The 26,971-nt window shown below is 39.7% G+C and overlaps 1 protein-coding gene across 2 annotated transcripts in view; it reads left to right on the top strand.

Annotated features, from left to right (window-relative positions):
* The window catches only part of RAD51 (RAD51 recombinase), a 39,056-nt gene extending 12,785 nt beyond the window's left edge, over positions 1 to 26,271 (top strand). For both annotated transcript variants that reach the window (XM_027869925.1, XM_027869924.1), the window contains exons 3-10: positions 91 to 228; positions 5,743 to 5,860; positions 6,955 to 7,046; positions 12,599 to 12,693; positions 21,460 to 21,573; positions 22,236 to 22,365; positions 22,795 to 22,916; positions 24,011 to 26,271. In XM_027869925.1, the coding sequence (XP_027725726.1) occupies positions 91 to 228; positions 5,743 to 5,860; positions 6,955 to 7,046; positions 12,599 to 12,693; positions 21,460 to 21,573; positions 22,236 to 22,365; positions 22,795 to 22,916; positions 24,011 to 24,134 (933 nt within the window). In that variant the 3' untranslated portion in view covers positions 24,135 to 26,271. The remainder of the gene's footprint in view (positions 1 to 90; positions 229 to 5,742; positions 5,861 to 6,954; positions 7,047 to 12,598; positions 12,694 to 21,459; positions 21,574 to 22,235; positions 22,366 to 22,794; positions 22,917 to 24,010) is intronic.
* Positions 26,272 to 26,971: the final 700 nt, after the last annotated feature.

Here is a 26,971-nt window from a genome sequence, read left to right as displayed (position 1 = left end):
AATAAGGGCTAAGTATTCAGTTTGCTCTGTAGAAGTGACTTCTGAAGGGTTAATGATAAAGCCATTTGAAATGGTTCTCTTCCCTTGCAGCAATGTGGCATAAATGCGAATGACTTGAAGAAATTGGAAGAAGCTGGATATCACACCGTTGAGGCCGTTGCCTATGCACCAAAGAAGGAACTAATAAATATTAAAGGCATTAGTGAAGCCAAAGCTGATAAGATCCTGGTAAGCACTACTCAATTGAACCAGGGAGGCATTAATGGGCTTTTCATTTGTAATTCACTGTTGAATTTGAGGGCTGAGTCAGTTGTTAAAGCTATCAATGGAGTAGATTGGTTAATTCTAACTTGTTATTAGTCCATGCTGGATAAGCTGTGCCCTCAGTCAACTTCCCCATTAGGAATTCTGATGACCTTCTTACTGCTTTCACATATCTGTTGATGTGAGTTCTGAAAAAGCTCTCTCCTCCCTTTGGGGCTCATTGTAATTTGCTTTTTAAGTATAAAACTCTAAGGATTATAGGCTGAGTTTGGTGGCTGAGTTGTATAAAGCTCTCTAAGCCTCTAAGAGGGAAGAATACGACAAAATAATTATAATTCTTGCTTCTAATCTTCCTGGTGGCAAATAAAACATCAAATATATCTTATCTTTCTGGGTATTGTGGCCTCACAGTTTAGAAAGCCATTTATTGATTTAATATCTGAATCTTGTATTTACTTAGCTCTGTATGGGTGTAATTCATCAATCTGGTCTTAGAGCCCATTCGACTTCTTGATGGTGAAAAGGGAATGTGATTTAAATGTGCCTGGTTTCATTCACCTTAATAAACTATGACAAATGACAGTCTTCCCTGACTGACTACATGTGAGGTAGTGACTTAATAATCCTTAACATTTATGTAGCATATTACATTTTAAAAATTCTTTTCATATCCATTATCTCTTGATCGTTACAGGAAACCAGGGTAGGACTTTCTTTCTTTCTTTTTTTTTTAATGGTGGAACCATAACCCACCATGACTGAGTGGTTTACCCAAAGTCACAGTCAGGCACTGGCAAACACAAGGCTTGAACTTGTCTCTTGGCTCTGTCCAGTACACCTTACACCACATTCTGCTATCCACCACTGATGGTGCCCTGTCACCGTTTTCACCTCTCTGACCCTGTTTCTAGGGTTTTAAAATTTCATTTCTAATGATATATTTCAGTGTTGAGTAAAATAACATAGAAGACAATGAAGAAGCACATGGTAGAGGTGAAGCAGGCTGAAACAAATGACAAATATGAACATGAAAAAAGAAATGGAGTTTAAAAATATAGCAAATATGTGACAAAAAAAGAAAATGGTGTGCATGGTCCTGTTGTGAGAGTAATCGGTGTTCCACTGATATCTTTGAGATGTCAAGAGAAATTAAAGAAGGCCCTCAGAATGTGGGTGCTTCTCCTCCCCACCTGATGGGGGGATGTTGATAAAAGTCACCCAGGATGGGCAGGAGTGGTGGGTTGAAATCTGCATTGTGTAAGAGAATTCTTAAATCTGTAAGATCACAGCTCCATTTGAGTAATAATGACCCCAAATAATTGTATTTTTTTTAAATGTATTTCTTCAGTATTTTACATCTATGTAGCATAAATCTAGGTTCTAGTCCTGTATTATGAAATCATATTTTTTCATTGTCTACAGTTATAACTTCAGAGACATTTGACCTTTTCCCTTACAAAAATTTCAGACATAATTTAAAAATCAAATCTTCAATACTGATATTCAGTTTAAGACCCATTTTCCCCTGTCAGCATGACATCTCTGCATTTAATTTCCCCACATAATCCTTGAAGGAATTTAGTTCACTTAATTACTGCACTCTCATTTAAGAGTGCACATATATTTAAATACATTAGTTAATTTAGCAAACATTTATTAAGCACCTGATGTGTTCAGAGAATTGTGCCACATATCAGGGGAGATTCAAACTTTAGCTAAGGTCTTTGCCCTGATGGAGCTTGCAGTATAATAGGAGGATGTGATACACACATAAATAATTATTATACATAAGTAAGTGCGCATTACGGAGCTATGAGCCATGTTAAGCCCTAGGTAGGGGCAAGACTACTCATCTGGAAAGTTTCAAAGAGGAAGTGGCATTTTAGTTGAGGTTTAAAGAGCAAGTAGAAATTCAGTAGGATGATTTGAGAGGAAGACATTCCAGGCATAAGCAAATGCAGGAAAACATAGAAAATGTATGTAGAATAATGCATAGTCCAGTTTGGCTTAAGCAAAGGGAGAGGAGTAGTATGAGAAAAAAGCTAGAAAGGGCAGTAGCCAAAAAAAAAAGGGAACCGAACCCTAATTAAAGTGACTAATCCTGACTATGAAGAAGAGATGAGATAATGCAGCTCCTTCCTATCATTGGAGAGGTGGGGGACTATGATTGTGGAACATTGCATATGCTGTCAGACTTAGTTAATATATTGGTGAGTTTTGCAGAATTGCATCCCCAACACCACCACCTTTTTTGTTGTTGTTTAGTTGTTTTTCAATTATGTCTGACTCTTTGTGACCCCTTTTGGAGTTTCTTGGCAAAGATACTGGATTGGTCCTTCTCCAACTTTTTTTTTTTTTAAATAATTCTTTGTTAAAAGAAATGACTCAGGGGCAGCTAGGTGGCTCAGTGGATAGAGCACTGGCCCTGAAGTCAGGAGGACCTGAGTTCAAATCTGGCCTCAGACCAAACACTTGACACTTACTAGCTATGTGACCCTGGGCAAGTCACTTAGCCCCAAATTGCCTAAGAATAAAAAAAAAAAAAAGAAATGGCTCTGTGTTAGGAAAGAGGAACTGATGGCAATGTAAAAACAAAAGATATCAATCAAAATCAGTTTTAAAGGTTGAGGGTGCGTTGTCAGATTGTATAGGCCCTTAAAGATAGAGTCTTTAGATTTACTTGGTAAGCAGTAATGAGCCACTGAAGATATTTGAACAGAAAGATGACATGAACAGATCAATATGTTAAAAAAAAACAAACAAAAAACCAGTCTGGCTGTGATATGAAAGAAGAATTGAGGAAGAAAAAGAGAGTAGAGGTAGAAATCATTTTTAGGATGCTATTGCATTAGTCCATGGCTGGTGTCCAGGAGGGGCTGGTACCTGAGTGGCTGTAGTAGAAACAGAGAAGAGGATCTCAGAGAGGTTGCAAAGGTAGAGTCAAATGGACTTGGCAATTCATTGTGTAAGAGAAGTAAAAGAGAGAAGGAAGAGTCAAAAATGACACCAGGGTTTTAAACCTTGGGACCTGGATGAAAGCTAGTGCCCCTGACTAGCATTAAGTCAAGGAGATGAGATTTAGGAAGATAATAAGCTCAGTTTAGGATTGTTGAATTTGAGGTTCCAGCAGTTCATCTGGGTGAAGATGCTTAGATACTTTGTAGGCAGGACTAGAATTCAGGAGAGGAGTCAGGACTAGAGATACAGGGTTAGGAGTAATCTGCGTAGATATGATAGCAGAAAACATAGTAGTGAATGAGGTTGCCAAAGAAAAGATTGTAGATAGAGAAATGGGCCAAGGAAAGAACCTCAGTAATCTTCACCTTAAGGAGCTGGAAGAGGAGGAGCTAGTCAAGGAGTAATTGAGGGGGGAAAATGGGGGGGAGGTATCCTTGAAATCAAGGGAGGAGAAGAGAGGGCCTAATAGGGAAAGCACCATAGGATCCTAGGTTTAGAACTGAAGCTTAGAGAAACCACAAAGGCCACCCCCTCTCATTTTACATATGAGGAAACTAAGGTCAAGAGAGAGGAAGCAATTTGCCCAAATTCACAAAGGTAGTAAATTGGGATTTGATTCCAGGTTCATGACAGCTAGGTGACACAGTGAATAGAGCTCTGGGCCTGGAGTCAGGAAGACTCATCTACCTGTGTTCAAATCTGGCGTTAGACACTTGCTGTGTGACTATGGGCAAGCCACTTAACCCTGTTTGCTTCATCTGTAAAATGAGCTGGAGAAGGAAATAGCCAACCACTCCAGTATCTTTGCCAAGAAAGCTCCCAGTGGGGTCACAAAGAATTGGACAGTACTGGAATGACTGAACCACAACAGCAAGAAGGGTGGTTGTACTCCACCTGCCTCTGATACCAAATCCAGCAAACACCTTTGCAGCTGTAGCAAGTAGACCGTTTAATGTTATCATGATGTCAAGGAAAGTGAAGACTGAAAAAAGGCCAGTAGATTTTTCAGTCAGAAAGTCATTGGTGTCCTTCAGAAGAGCAGTTTGCTACTTTGTGGGAATTTCTGTTTCTTGAGCCTTCAGTATTGAAGCATTGTTCCAGCTCTTACTCCAGTTATTGAATAAAACATGATAGCTGGAGATATTGAGAGTATAGGCAGTGTAAGCAGTTTCTAATTTGAATTCTACGTGTAAAGATGTTACTATCCCTTGAAATGTGGAGTTAGTACTGCTATCAAATAAATGTTTGTTGAAATAATGCTAATTGAAAATAAAAAGGTTCCAAGTGCTTAGTGCCTCATTAAAAGAATATTTGTAGTATTGACTGGGCCAGCAGGGGTCTGTGAAATACGTTTGCTCCTTCTCTCTGGGCACCAGCTTCTGTCAGTGAGCAAATTTCTGCAGGCGAGCTTCAAATGTGCATTGTAATACTTTAGATGTGCAGATCACATCACTGCTATTGCTTTATTAAGTGCATAAATCCAAATCTCTACTAAATGAATATGTGCAAAATTATTGTGGTGTCAATATAGATTGACCTACGTGTACTTTTAGATTTTTGTTTGCATTGATGTCAGCCATTTTATATTGTGAATGACTCAACAGCAAGGACCATGCTTGTCTTGTTTGCTTTTGGGTTGTGATGATGGCTTGTCCATTCACAATTAAGACATTTCCCTTCTTAGGGTCTTTGGGTCCCAGTCTTTCAGAAGTAGGACTGTTATCATAGTGTCAATATGAAGAATGCATAAATACCAAAAAAAAAAAAATCTTTTTTTTTTTTTTTTTTTTGCCGCTGCTTCCAAAATATAAAAACTTGAAATCAGAGTAGTTATGAGGGATATATTAAAGACCTCATGGAATAGCTGCCAGATTCTTTCATGGAAATTTATCTCCAAAGTCTGACTGTAGTAATTTTCAGTTCGAAGTTAAATTAAATTTTCCTTAAATAATAATTTGCTAGTACATCGGATTTGTACTGATTGACTCAGCATAGTAAAATTTCAGTATGTAGTATTTCAGTATGATTCTGCTCTGCTATTTACAGCTGTCATGTCCGAGATTTTGCAAGTCTCCTGCAACTTAAGTCTCAATACTTTTACTCTTCCTACCTTGCAGAAGATAGAAAATAGATTTTGAAACTCAGAAACAAATTAAGAAATTGGAGACATACCTCTCTCCCAGGTGGATATCTTCATTCTGATCTTTAATTTGGGGAGAGTATCTTGTTATTTGAAAGCTGTAAGGAACATAGAGGTTGAAATTTAAGGAAGAAGTGACTAAAATTCTCTGAGAGATTTTATTTTATCTTAAAATTAATCTCCTGTAGTCCTGGAGATTAATTTGTGTTTAAATTGCATAATCAATAATTCTTTCTTGAAATTGTAGTATTTGGGTAGTTTTTGGAGAAGATTCAGGAATGATGTCCTGTATTGGTTATCTTTCCCATCTATGCTATCCCAGTTTGTCTCATGTACAGCTTTAGAATGACTTAACTTCCCGTCTTCTCCATTTTTGCCAGGCTGAGGCAGCTAAATTGGTCCCAATGGGTTTCACCACTGCAACTGAATTTCATCAGCAACGGTCAGAAATGATACAGATCACCACTGGCTCCAAAGAGCTCGATAAGCTACTACAAGGTGGTAACCTCTCAGCCGTGTATTTTGGACTCTTGTGGGGGAGGGGAATGACAAGGAGGGCAAAAGTAGATCCTAGAAAGTACACTTTGGCTTGTTATCTGTTTTCCTGAGAACTATGAAGAGGACTTCTATGATGAAAGGGTAAAGATGCTGGAAGGAAGAACCTAGTGTTCTACATGAAACACAGGAGCTATTTGTGATTACAGGGATTATTTGAAAATCATTCTTATCAACAATCATTTATTGAATACCTTCTGTATGTCAGGCACTGTAGTTGGCACTGGGGATACAAAGACAAGATGAAAAAAAAAATAAAGAAATCAAGTATTTAGTTTAATAGTTTGAGAAATTCAGAGCCAATAGGATGGGTAGGAAGGAAAAAAAAGAGGATTTTTGTTGATTCAAAAAAAGTTTAAATAAAAAAAAGTTTAAGTCACCTCCTTGAGCCAATATTTTCAATTAAAGCCTCTTACTATAATTTTAGTTCCCAAGCTGAAATATTGTGGTTGATTAAAATCCTACCCAGTTTTCTTGCCCTCATCTTGTCCTTTAGGGTACTGGATATAGAGTCAGACACCTGGATTTGAATCCTGGTTCTGTTACTTACTGCCTACTTGGGCAAGTCATTTCTTCAATTTCCTTACTTTTAAGATGGGGATTTCATTACATCATCTCTAAGGTCCCTTTCAGTATTCAGGCCTATGACGGTTGGAGTCACTAGGGCACGGGGATATAATCTAGTCATTTCAGCTTCTTGGAGAGCTATAGTTATCCTGAATCTGCTCACTCTTGAAAAGAATGTTGTTTTTCCAAGTTGCTACCTAGTCAGGTCTGACTTTAGCCATTTCCTTATCTATTCCATCACTCATTTCTTTTTTCATTCTTTGCTTACATAATCTTTGAGGGCTTCAACTAGATTTGTTACATATCAATACTCTAGAGGTAGTATCCTGGATGGATGGATGGTTGAATGGCTGGATGGATGCAGAACTTTCATTATCTCAGTTCTGTACCTGTTATCTAGGTAGACACATAAGTAAATTCCTAACTTAATTTTTAATGTGGTGTCTGTATATCTTTTATTGCCCCTTTAGGTGGGATTGAGACTGGGTCCATCACAGAGATATTTGGGGAATTTCGAACTGGGAAGACACAGATTTGTCACACACTGGCTGTAACCTGTCAGGTGAGTAAGTGGGATCCTGATAAGTCCTGGGTTCTAATCCTCAGGCTTACTTTGTAATGTCTCTGGGCCTTAGTTTTCTTACTTGCAAAATGACAGAGTTGAACTGAGAATGATATCTAGGATCCCTTATAATTCTAAAATCCTATGATCCTACAACCTTAAATTATTGGAAAGGGAGAGTAATACAGTATTTATTATTAGTGGTATCACACTTGGAGATATAAATTAATTATATAAACTAATGAGTAAATTCAATCCAAAGCAAGTAAAAGGATAGTCAGACTTGTTAGTGTCAAAGTTGACTTTGATCTAAGGGAGCCAGGGTAGGCTTTGACTACATGAAGATTGTTCTACAGGAGGACTGTGGAAAATTGGGCCAAAAATGGATTCAACAAATGTGGGGTAGAATCCCCTGAGACAGGGAGAAAGGGTTGGAATGAGCTTGAGATTGGCATCTCCTGTACCAAGAAGTATGGGGATACGTCCACTAGGCAAGCCGTAAGAAACGAGTACAAATGTTTCTAAAAAACAAACACCCACCAAGAAGTCAGCCTACTAAGATCAAGTCTGCCAAGATAAATTGCTTTAAAAATCTACCAGCCCTTCCTCACCAAACCTATTTCCTCATTTGTAAAGTGAAAACTTTTCAGGAGAAATGATGTCATCTTCAACCTCTGTTCCTTTGGTCTCACTCACTCACTGACAATGTTCTTGCTGACCATGTATAAGCACAGTCCTGAGCAGTGTGGAAGAGGAGCTGCTGGCCTGTGGAATTTGGGTTTCTTCTCTAAGGTTGTAGAAAGCCATTTAGAAGACAAGAGGAATATGATCAAAGTCCTTTTTAAAAGGAAGCTGATTTAGGCAGTAGTATTCAGTTCATTTCATTTCAACCATCATGCATTAATTGGTAATTTGCTAGGCATTGGGGCTACAAAAAGCAAAAACAGAACACTTGTGGAGCTTACAGTGTATTGGAAGGATAGAGCGTGTTAATCATCAGCAAGTATTTATTAAGTGGTTGTCGTGTGCCAGGCATTACCGGGCACCGGGGATACAAATACAGAGAATGAAACAATCCTAGAGGAGACAAGTACATGGAAAAATATATGCAGCATAAATGTAACACTAATAAATACAAATATACACCAAGTAGTTAAATATGAAGTATATTGGGAGGGAGGGCATAAGTAAATATAAGATGATCTAAGAAAGGAGAGACCAGTAATGGGGAAGATCCAAAAGAGGTGTTGTCTGGTAGCCAGGAAAAGCCACAGCTGGCTCAAGCCAAGTCTCAGGGTAGGAGTTAGAGTGCTTGGCAAACAGCGAGTGGCCAGCTTGCATAAAGAGGAATAATATGGAATAAATTTGAAAAGGTAAGTAGGAGCCAGATTATGAAGGGCTTTTGAAAAAAGTTGTTTTGGGTTTTTTTAACACTACAGTCCCTTCCCAAGTAAAAGCCTCCTTTATTACAGCAAAAAACATGAAACCTGGCAGTGAGTCATTAAAGCATTTATTAAGTGCTTACTATGTGCCCCGCACTGTGCTAAGTGGGGATACAAAGAAAGACAAAAATCGTATCTGCCCTTAAGGAGCTTGCATTCTAATGGGAGAGACAATAAGCCAAAAAAAAAAAATTGTATGTACTAGATATATACAGTGTAAATAGAAGGTAATCTTAGAGGGAATGCACTGGGTGTGGGGGGGTAAGCCTGCCAAAGGTCGAATTTGAGGTGAGTCTTGCGGGAAGCCAGAGAAGCCAGGATGGGGGGTTGAACACATCAGGCATCAGGGAAAACCAGTGGAAAGGTTGAGAGTCAGAGCTCGAAGGTCCTATGCAGGGAACAGCAAGAAGGCCTCTGTCATTGGAGGAGAGTAAAGTATGAGAAGACCAGAAAGACTGGAAGGGGCCAGGTTGTGAAGGGCTTTAATTGCCAAACAAAGGACTTGATCATTGATCCTGGAGCTAATATGGAACCATTGGAGTTTATTGAGTACGAGAGTGACAGGATCAGACCTGTGCTTTGGAAGGAGCAGCTGAGTGGAGGTTAGATTGGAGTAAGGACACACTTGATGGGTGACAAACCAGAAGACTATTTGCAGTAGTCCACCTGAGTGGTGGTGAGGGCCCACCCCTAAGGGATATGGGAGTTGAAAGAAGGGAGTATATATGATGGTTGTTGTGAAAATAGAGAGCCAGCTTATAGAGGCCTTGGTGGAGGGCTTTAAATTGTAGGCCTTGAGGAGTTTCTGTCATATCTTCAAGTAGATAAAGAGACTCATTTGATCATTACAACAACCTTGTGAAATAGGAACAATTATTAATCCTAAGAAACAGTAGCATGAAGCTTCTGTGTCATGGTTTCAGTACTGACAAATTAGGTCTCTGTCAATAGTAACACCCCCACTCCCTCACCCTGAACAAAACAAAAAATGAAAACAAACTCCCAACCTGTACATCTTCATACATCTTAATATTTTTTGGTGGGGTAGAAGTCTTTGCTAATTAAAAAAAATGTGCTAAAGGGAAAAAGTAGATAAAAGAGATATGAAAGATGAGGGAGAACATAAAAAAGAACTGTTAGGCTGGGTCTCAAGCAGGGAGATGATGTGATCAGGGGCATCAGTGAGAGGGTTTGGCCTTGACAAATTCTTCCTTGAAGACTATAGAAAACGAGTAGAGAGTGGGAATGTAGAGGAGTTTGTTTGTTTGGCTAGCTAGGCAATGGGGTTAAATGACTTGCTCAGGGTCACAGAGCTAATAAGTGTTATGTGTCTGAGTCTGGATTTGAACTCAGGTCCTCCTGACTCCAGGGCCAGTGCTCTATCCACTGCGCCACCTAGCTGCCCCCCCATAGAGGAGTTTTGAGCTGTAGAAATGGGGGGGATCAAAGTGTGTGTCCTCATATTTTCTCAGTAAGTTATAGGTAAGGTACTCTGAAGGAAGAACTGCTCATAATGATGATATTGTAGTTAACAAAACATATTTTCTTGTGCCAGTGTTACTTTGTATTATAGTTAGAATTGGTATATGCCAGGGAATAGAGAAACAAATTCCATGAGTATCCTCAGTTTTCATAAAATCCATTTTTAATACAATACACATCTGTGTGTGCCTAAAGTACAAAGCCACCAAGAAGTGCAGGTGGTATAACTATAATTTAGTAAGATTGAGTTCTACAAACCACACAAGAAAAGTAAGTGTTCACCTCTTAACTCAGCTGTTTTCAGCTCACTTAAAGGTCATTTTGAAACTGGAAATTTCCCTCCTTGGTTGCCCCAATATTTTATTTGTTACATAGCAAAAGTAGTCATTTTCTCTGGGATGACAGCAAAATGAGGATTTTAGTGACAGTATGACCTTCAAATTCAAAAATTTATTTCAGAATTAACTTCCACTGCTGATTTGATGAGGAGGGCCAGGCCATGTTTATTTCCCCTCATGTGTGATTGATTCTGAGCAGGAAAGGGTTTGGGGAATGGAGGGAAGGAGAGCTGTAGAAAACCTTGAGAATAATTTAGAGGGACTTGAGGAAAAGGAACAAAAGGAAAAGAAAAAAAATGACGTTCTTTTCATTTGCCCAGGTGCCATTTGGAAATTGGCAGCTAGAGGGAAATAAAGCTGTTTAAAATGACACCCTTAATACCAGGGTACCGTTTATAGGTCCTCTGGCATTATAGGTGACCTTTTAAATAGTAATGTTTTCCCCATGTTGTTTTGACAGGGATTCATGCAGAATAAATATTTAGAGTACAGTACACCCTGTCCATGGTTGCCATGGCAACCAAGCATGTCATGCTGACGTTCTGAAGTTGTATAAACAGAATCCCAGGCTGGGAATGTTTACCGAATGGTCAGCTTATGTCTGCCAACGATAAAATGAAGCAAAATTCTCATGTAAACATATCCTGTCTATAAAAATAACAGAATACTCACAGACAACTGAATACCTAACTTAAAGCCTTTGATTTTATCCAAAGAAAATTAATGCTGAGCCCTTAGGTAAATAATAATGGCTATTCACATTTTTGGAGTAGCGTAAGAAATATTATCCCCATTTTACAAATAAGGGAAATGGAGCTCAGGTAGGGGAAGTGGCCTGGCCATGGCCATGCCGCTGATTTGTCTCGGAGCAAAGGAAGCAGCACAGTGCCCTGGAGAGTCCGAGGACCTAGGTTCAAATCCTGCTCCACCACTTCCTCTGTGTAAGTGTGGACAAATCAGTCTCCCCCCATCTCTAAATCTGAGATCCTGTGATTCCTAAGACCACACTGCTCCTTTCTTTCTTTCTGTTATCCTGCCAATAATAGAGGGCATGGGTACTTGTCCCCAGATCTTTGGGCACATCTGAGTATTTTTTAATGCTTTCTTGGTACTTTACTTTCCTCAGCAACTTAGTGACAGGAGAACCCTATGGGGTGATGGACCCCTCACCTATTGTGGAATGGGGTAAAAGCAGTAAGCTCCGGTTGAAGTAGTAAAATGGACAGATTGTTCTTGTTTTTACCACTGGAGCTTCTCAGAGATACTATGGTGTCTGGCACAACATTGTAAGGTGGGTGTAGAGAGGTATGGAGATGTACCCCAATTAAGCCCCCAAGGCAGTCCTGGATGGCACCCTCTATGGCACCTTTTCTGTCTTCTAGTTCTCCTTTTTTCTCCCCCTCCCCACCTTTCTTTCTGCTCTGCCTATATTTTTTAATTGTTCTGTTACTATTTCTTAGACATTTCTAAACCCTATTGGGGACCCCTTGTTACCAAATTCTGCTCAGTGGAGTGGAAATAAACATTGTTCTAGGGTTGGTAACATGGGCTAGATACATTCCTAAACTACAGTGCATAAAACCAGTTATTGCATGATTCAAGGGTCCTCAAATCCCCAAAATAAATTTTGGAGAAATAGTTTAGGAATAGATCATGGCCTAGCCCACTGTCCTGTTATGTGGCCCCAAACCCAGCCCAGCCCTAAATCAAACCGAGGAATTTTAACTTAATCTCCTCTGCAATAACAACATTTATACTTTACAAGATTTGTAATTTCAGTAAGTAAAAAAATCTATGATTTTGTTTATAAATGTTTTCCTTCCATTGACACAAAATGTAACTAGCTCCTTAATGCCTTAGGACAGGGGTGGGGCCACTTGAGAACTTTTGTTCTGTGAAGTTTGGATTCAAAGGGCTGCACTTGAGGACCTAGAGGAGCCCACGTGTGGCCTCGAGGCCGCAGGTTCCCCACCACTGCCTTAGAGGATGATTTCATGAGTTACTATAACCCAAAAAAATTCATTACCTGGTGGCCATATAGTTGACAAGTCTGTCAAAACTTCACCAGGCACAAGCCCTCAGATGACAGAGGTATCTGGGCCCATTTGAGAAATGCTCCACTGTCACAGTCTTTAAGAACTCAAGTGTAGTTCTACCATGTATGTGGTTCTTGACAATTGGTACAAGACATTAATAAGCCAGTGGTTGGCCTGGGGCAATTTAGTCTCAAATATCAGAAATACTTGGCTGTAGTTCATTTTTACTGTTGTTTATTTTTCATTTTCTTTAGCTCCCCATAGACCGAGGTGGTGGTGAAGGGAAGGCCATGTACATTGATACTGAGGGAACCTTCCGGCCAGAGCGATTGCTGGCAGTGGCTGAAAGGTAGGCTTTTGTTCTGAAGGTGAGGACTGTCTGCCTGTGATATTTAGCATCTCGTTAATCGCTGGGGTTGATTCAGCTGATCTGGATGGCTAGGTGGCTAAGTCCTTTGGCTTCCCTTGACTTCTCTAGGGGTTTCCCTCCCAAAGCTGTTCAGATGTCATTCTTGGTATGAGGAGGATTTTCCCTATAAAAGAGATAAAGGGTTTTTTTTGTTGTTGTTGGGTTTTTAGGGGGTTTGGGGGGTTTTTTTGTTGTTGGGTTTTTGTTGATCAGGGCAACTCTGCTTTCCATCTAGAATCTTCAAGTCAGCTCACAAGCTTATTCTGCACATCACCTAGAATGTAATTCATAGTCACATCGAGGATCATTTTTGTCTTGTCACCTGAAGCCTTCGAACTCCATCCAGTTCTCTAGCTGTAGTCCTACATTGATACAAATGCAGCTGGTTACACCCTTGTAGCTGTGGGGTTTATGGAGAAAAAGTGACTGAAATTCCCTCCGATTTAGGGAGGGTTTGTTTTTTTTTCCACCCCTCTTTGTCCTTTAGTCTGAGCCTAAGCCATAAGGCAGTATCACTGAGGCACAAATTAGCTGGGCTATGGTTGCATCATTTCAGACTGTTATCTCAAATCCCACAATTCTTTGCCAGGTCAAGAAACTAGGACAGATTTCCCCTTGGTAACTTTTGTTTTAAGGAGATATATATTTCTGCAGTGGATTATCCTTCCAGAAGTGACAGCACCCATACAAGAAGATCCTGCTCCAAGATCATAGTTGAAGAACTTCATTTTAGCTGTCTGGAATTGCCCTTTAGCATATTATGGGTTAGGCTTTGGCGGATGTTCATAAATTGTGAACAAAGTTTAGGAAATTTGTTCATTTGGACCGTTTTTTGCAATTCTGTTGCCTAATAAAATGGTCTTTAATTATGAGGGGCAGCATGGTGCCCTTGGCTTGGAGTTAAGCCAGAGATGTGGGTTTGAATCTTGTCTCAGACACTCAATAGCTCCATGACCCAGGTGAGCTGTTTCACCCCGATGAGCACCCAAATAGAGTCAGGGACATTTGTACTGGCTGCTTTCCCAAGGTGCTTGTGCTTACTCTGTCAGCCTTAAAGTGCTACATAAATGTGAGCTGGTGGAGGTCATTCATATTGGTATTATTATATTCATTCCTTCTTGTTAGGAAAATTTGTCCTGCTTGAATTTCATATGTTTGTGTTAATTGTATACGCCTTGCCTCTATCAATAGTTCCTCAAAATGGGCTTTGTAAAGTAAGGCCCAGGGTCTGCTTAAGCTAATGTGTGATTATTTTTCACAGAAAAAGCATTGAGAGTGCCATAATTAATACATTTGCCAACACTGTTTAAGTACAACCTGTTATTTATGAATATTAACCCAATTCAGGCTATTATGGCATAATTTTCCTGTGTTGTATGACAACCTTTTCTCACGGAACCATTATGAGTTCTCTTTAACCAGAGAAAGAGCACCCTCTTGTGGCAGTAGAGGGTGCTTATTTCCAAGAAGCCACTCCCAATTAAGGGATTTAAAAATCATAGGTATCTGGAGCCTAAGATCCTGCAGGAGGGTGGGGAGTGTGTGGGAGGGGGAGCAAGAAGAATGCTTTCCATTCTCAGTAAACCTTCTGTGGCCCTGTAAGGTGAAAACACTCTCCCAATATTGCTAGCAAATCATCTCAAATATTTTCTGAGCAATAAAGATTGCTCACTGTATTATAGTGAACAAGAGGGAAAAGTAGAAACTTCCTCATTCATTTTTATCCACCTTACCTGTAGTTTAAATATGGGATAATTTGTCTCTTCAGAGGGAGGTTTTTACCTTATTAGAACATATCGAGGTAGTGTTGCAGGTTGGTGTGGTTTGGCCAGAACCCCAAAGTGACTCCCTAGTTCCTCAGGCCCTGTCATACCTAACAGCTCACCCTCACCTAGTGTGTTCAGTGCTTAACATGAAAAGCCTGCAGATGGGGTTTAGCTCTCAGCTAGATTTTTTGATTAATGGCAATTGGTAGTATTAGAGCGTTGCTCCATTGATATTCCAGCTACTTCATAAGGTGCTAGAATATTCCTGGAATGATGAACAAATACTGTGTTATTCGCAGAGAAAATAAGGACTTTGGGAGCCAGTGCTCTCAAAGACAAGTGTGTGTCTCAGTCAGGACCAGGATTCCCTCCTGCAGGACACATTAACTGCTGTCTCAGATAGTGGCAGAATTAGGAACAGAAACCTTTCCCCAGTTCGGTATTTTGTGGAGATACTTCAGTGGCTGCACGGTATATGGGAGGGAGTGGAAAGAATGCTGGATTTGGAACCAGGAGAGAGAGACCTGAGTTCAAATTCTGCCTCTGGAAGTTACTAACTAGGTGACTATGGGCAAATCATTTAACTCCTTTGAGTTTCTTTGAGACTCGATTTCCTCATTTTAAAATGAGCCTCACAGAATCTAGTGCCTAGATCAAATGAGATAATGTATAAAAAAGTGCTTTGCAAACCTTAAAGCACCATATAGATGAATGAAAGGGTATTTAATACCCACTATGTGCCTGAGAATGCAAATATAAAAGTGAGATAGTTCTTGCCCCTTAAGGAGATTACATTCTTTACAAAAAAAAATTTTTTTATCCTGAATTTAATGAACAGCAAAAAAGGAAAATATTTTCATATACAAAATCAAACTTTAAAAAAGAAGATCCTAGGTAAAAATGTGAATCTATTACATATAGCTTGTCTCTTTTCCTCTCCACTTTATATACTTTTAGTTTTCAACATCCACTTTTTTGATTTTGAGTTCTAAATTTTTCACCCTCCCCAAGATGGCATGCAACCCGATATAGACTAAACATATACAATCTTATTAAACATATTTCCACATTAGTCTTGTTGTAAAAGAAGAATCAGAACAAAAGGGAAAAATCATGAAAAAGAAAAAAGAGAGAAAATAGTATGCTTCAATCAGCATTCAGACTCCATAGTTCTTTCTCTGGATGTGGATATATAGCTTGCCTTTTTAAAGAGTATTTAATAACTCCAACATCTTAAACACAATCCTTAAAACAAATAAGCTTTGTCAAGCAAAACAAATCCTCACATTTGCCAAAAATGTATGTCTAATTCTGCCCCTTGGGTCCATTGCCTCTCTGCCCGGAGGTAGGAAACATGCTTCCTCATTGAGTCTCTGAAATTTCTGTTAGCCAGTGTGTTGAACAGAGTTCTTAAGTCTTTCAGAATTGTTTTTCTTCACATGTTGACACTGTATAAAGTATTCTCCTTGTTCTGTTTGCTTTACTCTGTATTAGTTCATACAAATCCTCCCAGATTTCTATGAAACCATCCCTTTTGGCACAGTAAAATTCCATCACATTCATATACCACAATTTAATCAACCATACCCTAATTGATGGACATCCCATTTATCTCCAGTTGTTTGCTTTAACAGAAAGAGCTGCTATAAATATTTTTGTACATATGTATCCTTTTTCTGTTTGATCTCTTTGGAGGTGTAAGCCTAGTAGTGATGTCACTAGAGCAAAGGGTATGCACAGCTTCATCACTCTTCAGAGCAAATTACTTTGTAATAGGTAGAATAACACATACGGGGAAGGAGTTTTGATTTGGGGAGTCACAGGAATGGCGAGTTGAGCCAAAGGGCAGGTGATTGTTTTGCTCTTTTCAGAAGCAGTGCTAGTATGGATTTGTTTACTCGTCATAGCACAAGAGGTGGAAAGCTGGAGGCAGGTACATGTGTGGTGGCAAAGCAGAGCAACGCCCCAGGTGTAAAGGGATGGGTGGAGGGATGGGAGGAAGTCTGAGGCTGCCAAGATAGACAGGTCTGGGTGAGTGTGCACTCAGCAAACACGACAGTTATTACTTTATTAATGTAGGTTCTCCAGTGATATGAATGGCAACCCACTCATGTGTGATTCTCATCCGTGTCCTTCCATGGAGGATCTGTCTCTTGTGTAAGGGACCTTTCTCTGATTCTTTTCATATTTCATGGATATCAGTGCAATGCATAGATTGTCCATTTGTTACCAGCTACTCTCACTGCATGACCAAAGGAGGTGGCCATCTCCTTTTCATAAATGCCTTTGAAATTTTTATACCACTTTCAAACAGATCAGAATTGGTAACCACTCATGTATATTTGTCCACTGCCCTTCTACTCATCTGCTAACTTGAGTCTTCTGGACTGTTTGTTGTTCTGTGATAGGCAGCAATATAGCTTAAATAGAAGAATATTGATGTTAAAAAAAACATGCTTTGAAGTATCAAGGAGCAGTGTGTGAACCTTGTAAGTGAGGCACAGATTCCCAGATGTTATCTAACCCACTCTCTGTCCTTTACTCAATCTGAACCCAGCTTATTTGTCTAGCTCTAAAGCCTGTCCAAGAGCTATGTAGTGAATGATGAACTAATAACTCTCAATAGGTTTTCTCTCTAATTGCATATGTCATAATCAGGGCAATATGTATCTTCATCTGCTTGTCAACCATAGCTAAACGACAATCTGGAGGGTCTCATCGTCAGTAAGAAATCTAAGCATTTGGGGCTGCCCTAGCATATCCATTACTCTTTCAATAATCAGAGGATCATTAAACAAAGGGATGTTTATGTGGTATTGTCCATCATTGTTTTCAGTTTCATTTTATTTTTGTTTACCCTAGTGGGTATGTTTTTTTAAATTATCTTTTTTTATTATTGTGAACTTGACATATATCAAACAAGTGTGTTTCCTTGCATAAAAGAAAAACAGGCTTATGACACTTTGAATCTGTAATGTACATACAGCATATTACATTGATGTTCTTTTGTTTTCTTTTGCATCAGTATCATTATTCAATTCCCTTCTCCTAAGAAAAACTCTTTCTTAACAAATAAGTGGTCAAGCAAAACAGATTTGACTGTCCATCTGAAGATATGCATCTCATTCTGTCCATTAGTCCATCGTCCCTTTGCCAAGAGATGGGAAGCCGGCCTCCTCATCAGTCTTCTGGAGTCATGCATGCTCATTGTGTAAATGATTCCCTTGGTTCTGCTCATTTCCAGTGGTGGGATCTTGTAATTGCCCTACTTCTCTTATCAGCTGTATGACAACCTTTGGCTTGCTAAAGAGATTCGCCTCTGAAAACCTGCCTGTTTTGTGTTATCTTCTCATATTTTTCATCAAAGACACTACCAGTCAGTGTATAGGTTGTTCTTATAAAGATTTCATAGAGATGGAAAAGATAGGGTGTCAGTGGTTACTGCTACCATCAGTCAATCAGCAGGCATTTATTAAGTGCCTACTATGTGCCAGCATCTGGAATTAAGCTGCTTCTTGGATGATTCTGTATTGTTTTGCTAATTGATTATTTTAATTTGTAGTCTTAAGGTACTACTTCAGTGAATAAGGTCTTTAAAATCAGAATGATCTGCAAGGAAATGATTCCCATTAAGGCACCACGTGTAAATGAATAGCTATTTCTATATCAGAAGAGAATTTGTTAGTTGTAGCTCTTACGGCATATTTTTTTGCTCTCTGAAGTGGAAATGGTTATGGTAAAAGTGAATATGATTTTAAGAAACAGAATGTGCCTCATTTTCCCTTGTGTTTAAAAGGAGGCAGGGGTATGCTTGGGTGATAATCATTTATTGAGCCCCAATAAAGTGTCAGACTCATTTATCCGAATGCACACAGTGGGAGCCTTAAGTGTGATCGAAGTCACACTCAGAAGTTGTAAAATCTCAAGTGTTATTTGTGCTTCTGAAACAAAATAAAGTTGATTCATTCCTTCTAGTCACCCTCACCCTCTTTGCTAGTGATAGCTGGATTTCCTTCCAGCTGATGATAGTTTTAGTTTCTATCATGCTTAGGCTGTTCCTCTTCTGGTTTGAGAGCACTCTCGTCTAAATTCTGAGAGGGCCCTTGACTTCCATTGCTTTTGAGTGACTGCTTGGTGGAGCCTAATGTGCAGAGCAGCATCTCCAGATTCCCTTCTGGATTAGCAGTTTAGGGATTTAGTCATGAATTTCAAAATTGTTTCTATTTCCATCTGTTGGAGGGGATTGGAATTTCCTGGCCTGAATTTCAAGGAAAACACAGCAGTACTTCTTGGCAGATCTGCCTGCTTTTGAAAGTATGCCTTTGGGTGTAATTAGTCCAGGAAGAAATCTTTCCTCTGACCAGATAGAGGATGCAGCCTTTCAGACCAGCTGTAGAGTCAAAGAATCCTGGGCTTCAAGTGCTCTAACAGCCCCCAGGTGTATAGTGCTTTAGGGGGGACAAAGTGCTTTTCTGCACAGCTTCTCTATCCCAAGCCCCGGAGAGAGATTACAAGTATTATTTCCATTTGTCAGGTAAGGAAACAGAGTCTCAGGTAGAGGAAGTAACTTGCCCAAGATAAGTGAGCAGTAGAAGCAAGACAAGAATCCAGGTCTTCTAACCACCGACCCAGGGCACTTTCTACTTGGTTTAGGGTTTGTACAGAAAATATGAAATCAAAAGCCAAAGGATTGAATTGTGGCTTTTTAAATGGGCTTTTGTAAATCAGTTTTGCAGTGTGAGGTATCCAAGATGAAAACTCTTTTTCCGGAAAGAAGCTTTTAAAAAAAAAAAAAAGGAAGGAATAAAGGGCTGCTCAAGTCTAATTTTCTGAACTATCGCTATTAGCAGTTTCTGATTTCTTCTCTTGCTCCATTTTGATCATCTTCATAGACTTCTGAAAATTGAAGATTTCTCCAGGTTGTAACCTCTGATAGACCAATTTCTTTTCTCATGCTGCACGAAAGAAGCAAGGGATGATAAAGATTGCATTATGAAAAATGTCTTGACACAATATTATAGATCCCAGACTACATTCTTAGTTCAAATACCTATGGGGAGTGGGGGTGGGGGCCTTCATTCTATAACATTTGAAAGGAGCTATTTCACAGCATGCTGTGTGTATTATTTATTTTATAATCAAGTCAAATGATGTAGCAGTGCCACCAACACTTAAATTACAGGCAGCAGCATGGGGTCATGAAAAGACCACAGGACCATATAAGATAAGGATATCTGACTAGATGATCTCTAAAGACCCTGAGGGTGCAGGACCAGAAAATCAGATTGAGCAAGTATCTGATCAATTCTGTCTCCTACCCAGGACTAAAAGTCCTAGTTATTACAGAAGCTGGTGCTACAAAAATTTCTGGATCATGACCAAAATCCTCTTGGTTCCCATTCACTAGATTTTTTTATTTTAAGTTTTATTGGTGCCTTTTGTTTTTGCATCACATTCATTTCTGAATATGCCTCTCCCCCTTCCCCAAAAGCTTTCTCTTGTAACAAAGATTATATAAAAAGAAAGAGAACAGTAAGCCCGCTGACACATTGACTATGTCTGACACAGTTTGTGTAGCCATTCCTCAGGCTGTGAGCACTCCCACTGTGGCCACAGAAAGTGCCACTTGAATATTTTGATATTTTCATCATGAAAATGTTCTTTATGGCTTAAGGAGATCCACTGGATTTCTGCATAAAGAAATTTCAAGCACTTTGTGCCTTTGGAATTTTTTATACCATAATCACTGCCTAACTCCCATCACCACATTCCCTTGTAATTAAGAAAAACAATGAAGCAAAATTTACTGACACAGCAACCATGTCTGATGGTATGTACAGTGTTCTGCATCCTTAGTCCGCTACCTCTGCCCAGAAATGGGCAGTATGTTTCATCATTTTCCCTGTGGGATCATGTTATTTATAATTGTATATATGATCTGGTTCTGCTTGACTCTCATATTAATTTCCATTTAATAAAAGGCTTCCCATTTCCCCCCCCAGAATTCCTCACATCTGTTGTTTCCTAGAGAGCACTAAAATTCCATTCCATCCCATTCATATGCCATGGTTTATTCAGCTATTTCCCAATCACTTAGGCACCTCTTTGTTTCTAGTTTTTTGCTATAGATATCCGACCTGTCAATCAACAAACATTTAATAGCATCTACTACATGCTCTCAAGGAGGTTACAGTTAATGGGGAAGACAGCAGGCAAACCACGTGTACAGATGAGATATAGTTAGGATAAGGACTTCAGCTGAGAATTGAAGAAAGCCAGGGAAGACTTTTTTCCCTTTTTTTTTTTTTAAACTTCCTTGGCTTATATACTTGGTAGTAGAATTACGGGCATAAAAAGTTTGAGGGAGCTAGATGGTGCAGTGGATAGAGCCTCAGGCCTGGAGTCAAGGAGACCTGAGTTCAAATGCTATCCTGGGCAAGTCATTAATCACGGTCTGACTCAGTTTCCTCAGCTATAAAATGGGTATAATATCATCTACTTTGTGAGGTTGTTAGGATCAAATAAGATAATTGCAAAGTGCTTAGCACGGTACCAGACACACAGTAAGCACTATATAAATGCTGGCTATTATTATTTATCATTTCAGGATTCTGAATTCTTTTCCAGAATAGTTCTATCAATTCAGTCTGTGATTTATTAGTGTGCCTATCTTTCCACAGCCTCTCCAACATTGACTTGCAGTCTTTTATTATCTTTGCCAATTTGATGAGTTGAGGTAAAAGTCATTTTTTATCTCAATATTAGAAATTTGGAGCATTTTTATGTGGTTAGTAGTTTGCATCTCTTCTTTTGGAAATGTTTGTTCTTATCACTAGGTTTAAATTGACACATTCTAGTTAAATGATCCCAGAGGCAGAGCCTAGAGAATCATATCTGGCATCTGCTTAGCTTTTTAAGCCTATTCAAATGATCTCATTAGGTATGGCCTGTCTGGCAGTGATGTCCTGGATAACGTGGCGTACGCTCGAGGCTTCAACACTGACCACCAAACCCAGCTCCTCTATCAGGCTTCAGCCATGATGGTTGAGTCCAGGTACGTTTGGAAGCAGACACCACCGATGCTCATGGACTTGAAGAGATCCGGTACTCAAGAGTGTGCAGGCTGATCAAAGGCTGGTGATGGGAATAAACAGAGGCTGGGCCTGGGAGCAGGAGGGAGGAGATCTAGGCCCAGCTGTGCTACTGACTTGCTGTATGACCCACAACAAACTGCTGTCTTTAAAAAGGAGACTAATACAGCTGAACTTATGGGGAAGAAGTAAGGATTTTAGGCAGCTAGTGGTACAGTGAGTAGAGTGTAGACCCAGGAGTCAGAAAGACTCATCTTCCTGAGTTCAAATCTGGCCTCAGATACTTACTAGCTGTGTGACCCTGGGCAAGTCACTTTACCCTGTTTGCCTCAGTCCCTCATCTGTAAAATGAACTGGAGAAGGAAATGGGTCATGGAGAGTCAGAGAAGGCTGAAATGACTGAACTGAAAATGCTGTGTATTTACCCTCGTATCATTTCTGTGGAGGAATCTTGCACCACAACAACAAAGGCTATTTTTCTGAAGCACATTTTTCCCTTTCAGTTGAATATATTTATATAAATAACTGAATATGTATTTGAGATTTTAGGTAATGGGGAAGAAGATTGAACCAGACTTAAGCAAAAAGTACTCTCCAGTGTATCTCTCTCTTCCTTGCCTTTTAGGTATGCGTTGTTAATTGTGGATAGTGCTACAGCCCTCTATCGGACGGATTACTCTGGCCGAGGGGAGCTATCAGCCAGACAGATGCACTTAGCAAGGTTCCTTCGGATGCTGCTGCGACTTGCTGATGAGGTAGAGCTGCTGGGGCAATAGTGAGGGTACACCTTATTTCATTTTTAGTCTATCAAGTCAGTCTTGTTAAGAGGGATGAGGACTGCTACTACCACTGAAATGTGAAATGCAGGCATTTGAGGACCTATTCAATGTCACACACTGCTCCAGTCCTCAAGACAGTCATGGCACAAACCCTGCTCCCAAGAAGCTTATGATGTAATAGAGCTGAATCAAATACACAAGTAACTAGGAACCTCCTTGTACCTTCATTTTCTTATGTGTTAGATGGGGAGAGCAATTTCTTCTTGTTGGAGGGAGGACTAGGGAATATTAGTCATCCATTTTTTTTCCATGAAGGATGGTTAAAGCCCTTTGAACTTTCTGGGAAGGTGCCTACTGATGTTTGTGATAACGAAAGAGACTTTGTGTTTGTCTTTCCTCCATCAGTTTGGTGTGGCAGTGGTGATCACTAATCAGGTGGTAGCCCAAGTAGATGGGGCAGCTATGTTTGCTGCAGATCCCAAAAAACCCATCGGAGGAAACATCATTGCACATGCCTCAACAACCAGGTATAGTAATGACTTAGATGCATTAATATAAGATGCCTTCTCTTTTTTGTTTTTTTAAATAATATTTTATTTTTTCCCAGTTACATGTAAAGATAATTTTTAGCATTCTTTTTAAAAAATTTTTGAGTTCTAAAGGATGCCTGTTTTCAAAAAAATTGTAAACTTAGCAAACATGAACAAATATGAAAATTTCTCCAGTATAAAAGAACAGGAAAAGGGAATTGTATGTGAAATTGTGAGTCTATTGTAGTTTGTTTTTAAATATATATATATATATTAAATTTAACATCATAGTACCAAAACTGCCCTGCTTGTTTGTGCCCCCCTTCTGACCTCCCTTCTGTTTTCCTGTGTGTTTTTTAAAATGTTCCATGGATGCTTTTTTATTTTTACATCACTATCACTTTCTGTCTACTCCCTTGCCTCTCCCACAATTCTGTCCTCCCCATAACCCTTCTAATAATTGTCATTTTCCATTTTTGTCATCTTTTCCAGTCTGATGTGATATGATGTGGAGCCAGAGTTAAAACAATTTGCATTTCTCTTATTGGTTTTTTGGAGTATTTTCTCATATGGTTGTCAATAGCTTACATTTCTTTTGAAAACTAGCTGTTTGCATGGAAAAAAGTTTAATTTGAAAAAGAAACTACTTGAGAGAATTGCAGAAATATGAAAGCTTGCAAAAGTCTTAATTTTTTTTTTTGTTACTATTGTTTAGGAGTATTTTGAGTCTATTATTGCTCCCAACTCAGCAGTTAATTAATGACCTTTAGCTGGTAGGCATATACTTTTAAAAGAAGGAAAGCCCCTAAAATTAAAGCATACGTAGATCTCTCGTGCCCTTCCTGGTCAGAAACTGTTTTGCTAGCGTCAGCAGTATTTCACTGTCCTGAGAATCTACTGAGGAGTGACCAGCAAGGGTTTTTCCTATGTGAGAAATGCCTTTGTTGCTGAGGAATAAAGGAAAGTTCTCATTTTTTTTTCCCCAAAAAAGTATGCCTAGCACAACTTGGACTTGTTTAGAACTCAGATGTTGCCTTTGAAATGTGGAACACAAACAATATAAGTGATTTGTTGTTTGTTTTTTCAATCAGGCTGTACCTAAGGAAAGGACGAGGAGAAACCAGGATTTGCAAGATCTATGACTCTCCCTGCCTTCCTGAGGCTGAAGCTATGTTTGCCATTAATGCTGATGGAGTGGGAGATGCCAAAGACTGAGGCACTACTTTGATTTCGTTTATAGAACTTGTGTTTCCTTACAAAGAGGACTGTTCCCTGGTGTCCTTCACAGGCCTTTTCCTGTTGTGACGGCCCCAGAAGAGACTTCCAGGAGACTTCCGTGAAAACAGCCATTGTATTTGCCCATCTGAAGGTGTAAACAGGAGACAGGTCAGCAGTCAGGAACCCTAATCTGAAATGTTGATTCCTTCTGAGTTTACTGATCTCTACGTGATTTCTCTGGCCCGTGGTTGGGGAGAAAAGGGGGTGTGGGATGGTGAGAAGCAGCTCTTCTCATAACAATATCTTTAGGTGGGCATAAGATTTCCATTTGTCTGGAATGTCTTTTTTTTTTTTTTATACATGTGACCAAAACTGGACTAAGAAATTGAAAAAACTGGGCTCTTTTCCCCCCACTGTCTTTAATGATGAAAATTAAGTGACCCAGGGCTATAACACAAAGGTGTCAAATAATCCCTTACTTACCCCAAGCTTCTCATAGGGTCTTGTTTCTCTGACAGTAAAATTCACCTGGAAGTTGTTAGGCATCTGAGTTAGTGTTGGGATTTTGTATATAAGTATTTGTACCCATTGAGGGAAGTCTGTTTCTTTTAAGGTAAAGGAGTCTTGAGTTGGAGGCCTGGATTTATGAGGCCACTTGCTTGGTCCCAATTCAGCTCTTCCTTTACTGCTTGCAGTAAAGTTCTGGGCATTTCAGGAGCCTTTGCAAAGGGATTTGAGCCCCAAAATGAAATATATGCTGGAGATTGATTTTTGAGGCCATCTTATATTAGGTAAATTAAACATCCTATGTTGAGGCCTTATGTTAGCTAAATATTCTAAGGTAAGTTTTCTCTACCACCTTGCTATTGATGTTATTTACTGCTGAGTTCAGTGGAATGGGGCATATATTTAGGGTCTTGCTAAAAAATATAGATGAGCAGCCATGAGGGGAATGGGAAAAGGGGCAGAATCACTGTCTTTATTTAGTAAATTGCTAGGGGTGGGGTAAGAGAAGAGTGGAACATGGTCACAGAACATAGGGCTTTTCATTGTGGTTGTATGAGGGCTGCCCCTTCCCCAAACCACAGAGCTTTTTCACTGCAGGTTCCAGTGCTATTTTGAAACCATTTCTTTTCTTTTCCTTCCAGCCAAAATATAACCCCAATTTTCTAATCTTGGTTTTAAAAGGCTTGCAATATGGGGGAAAGGATATATTCAGAAATGAACATGATGTAAAAACAAAAATACATCAATAAAACAGCTCCAAGGACTCCTTGACTAACCAGGTGGAATGTCAGTATTGGGAAGTGACAGGATACCTTTTCTCTAGAATGTAAGCTGCCCATTGCATAAATATACCACTAAGCCATCTCTTGACCTACAACATGGACAGTCACCTTCACAAATCTTTTAACATTTTACTTCTGCTCCCTGGTAGTGTACCTGAAAGGATTGTGCTCTATGGGTAGGAAAACAAGATGCCAAATGAGTCCAGTTCTCCCAGGATTCATGGGGAGGTGATGAAGTCAGAATCATAATATTCACAAAATTCCAGTCTTTGCTTTCCTTGGGTTGGAGTTCTCGGGTCAGTGCACTGGAGTAGGTTGTGTTTAGGGAACCAGGTGGTCAACCTAGAACTTTTTGTCTTCAACTCGTGTCTGTCTGTCTCCTTCCCTCCCTCCCCCTCTCCCTCTCTCCCCCCCCCCTTCTCTCTCCCCCTCTCCTCAACTGCAGAGGCCTCAGCATGCCTTCATATGACACTACTGACATGGAATCTAGGCTTCCTGAGGAAGTAAGGAAAGAGGATGGGTTAGGGGGAGGGGAGGTTTATACTTCAGTCTTTCTGTCTATAGCAATTGACAGTTCTCACCCTGGCTGGCCCTCTCAGATTCCATTTTCCTGCTGGCTGCTCTTCTGTTAGATAGGCAAAACTATATCTTCCAGACCCTTAAATGAGATGCTTGGTTAGATCTGTGTTCTTCAGTATAAGGTGTCTGCATTGCTGCTTTATCTAAACTTGCTAGATGCTTAACCAACATGATTTGTAAGGGAATGTCCTCTGTAACTTCAGAACGAATGTCTTTACTGCTTCAGGTTTTCAAACAAAATATTAAAACATTGTTGTGTATGAAAACATTTGTGCCTAAAAATGTTTCTAAACTGTACAACCCAAGTAGATGAAGCCAACCCATGTTTAGCTTAGAGTCATGCATATCCCCTCAACGAGTCATGGCCTACAGAAAGTCTAGATAGTGAGAGGTCTGCTCAGATCCATGTGCTTATACAGGAGTTAAGCGACCTGCCCAGAGCAGAATCTGAATCTAGTTTTTCCTGACATCACAACTAGATCATGCTGCTAAAAGAGGATCCTATTTGAAAGATAAGAAAAGTGAAGCTTAGAAAGGTGGTGATCCCATCTGAGGTCCTATAGCCAGTAAAGAGCATCATCTTAATGCATTTTCAGCTTTTCTGACAAAAGACCATTCCTTCTCTCCCCGCCACCCCTTACCAGGGATTGTTTAGCATAATGAAGAGGGACACTGCTTCTGCTCAGGTCCCTTTGACTAGTGTGCTCTAGTGTTGCCCATGACTATTCACTATTCCTTCACAAACAGCTGAAACTGCACATAGACAGATGCCCTCTTATACACACCCAGCATTTTTTCATTTTTCTTCAAGGTTGAAGCCTTAACATTCTTGTCAGAGCTCTGGCTTGTTTTTAAGAAGGCTCAGATATCTATGTTTTACTTCGTGTTGATGCCTTGACCGTACTTATCTAATGCTGCATGTGCCCAAGGGAGAATGAACTTAGAAATGCCAACTCCGCATTCAAA

Source organism: Vombatus ursinus, unplaced genomic scaffold (assembly GCF_900497805.2).
Source record: "Vombatus ursinus unplaced genomic scaffold, bare-nosed wombat genome assembly UNPS02014794.1, whole genome shotgun sequence".
Taxonomy (NCBI): Eukaryota; Metazoa; Chordata; class Mammalia; order Diprotodontia; family Vombatidae; genus Vombatus; species Vombatus ursinus.
The sequence above is the reverse complement of the archived record's forward strand: the minus strand, read 5'-3'. Positions and strand labels throughout refer to the sequence as shown.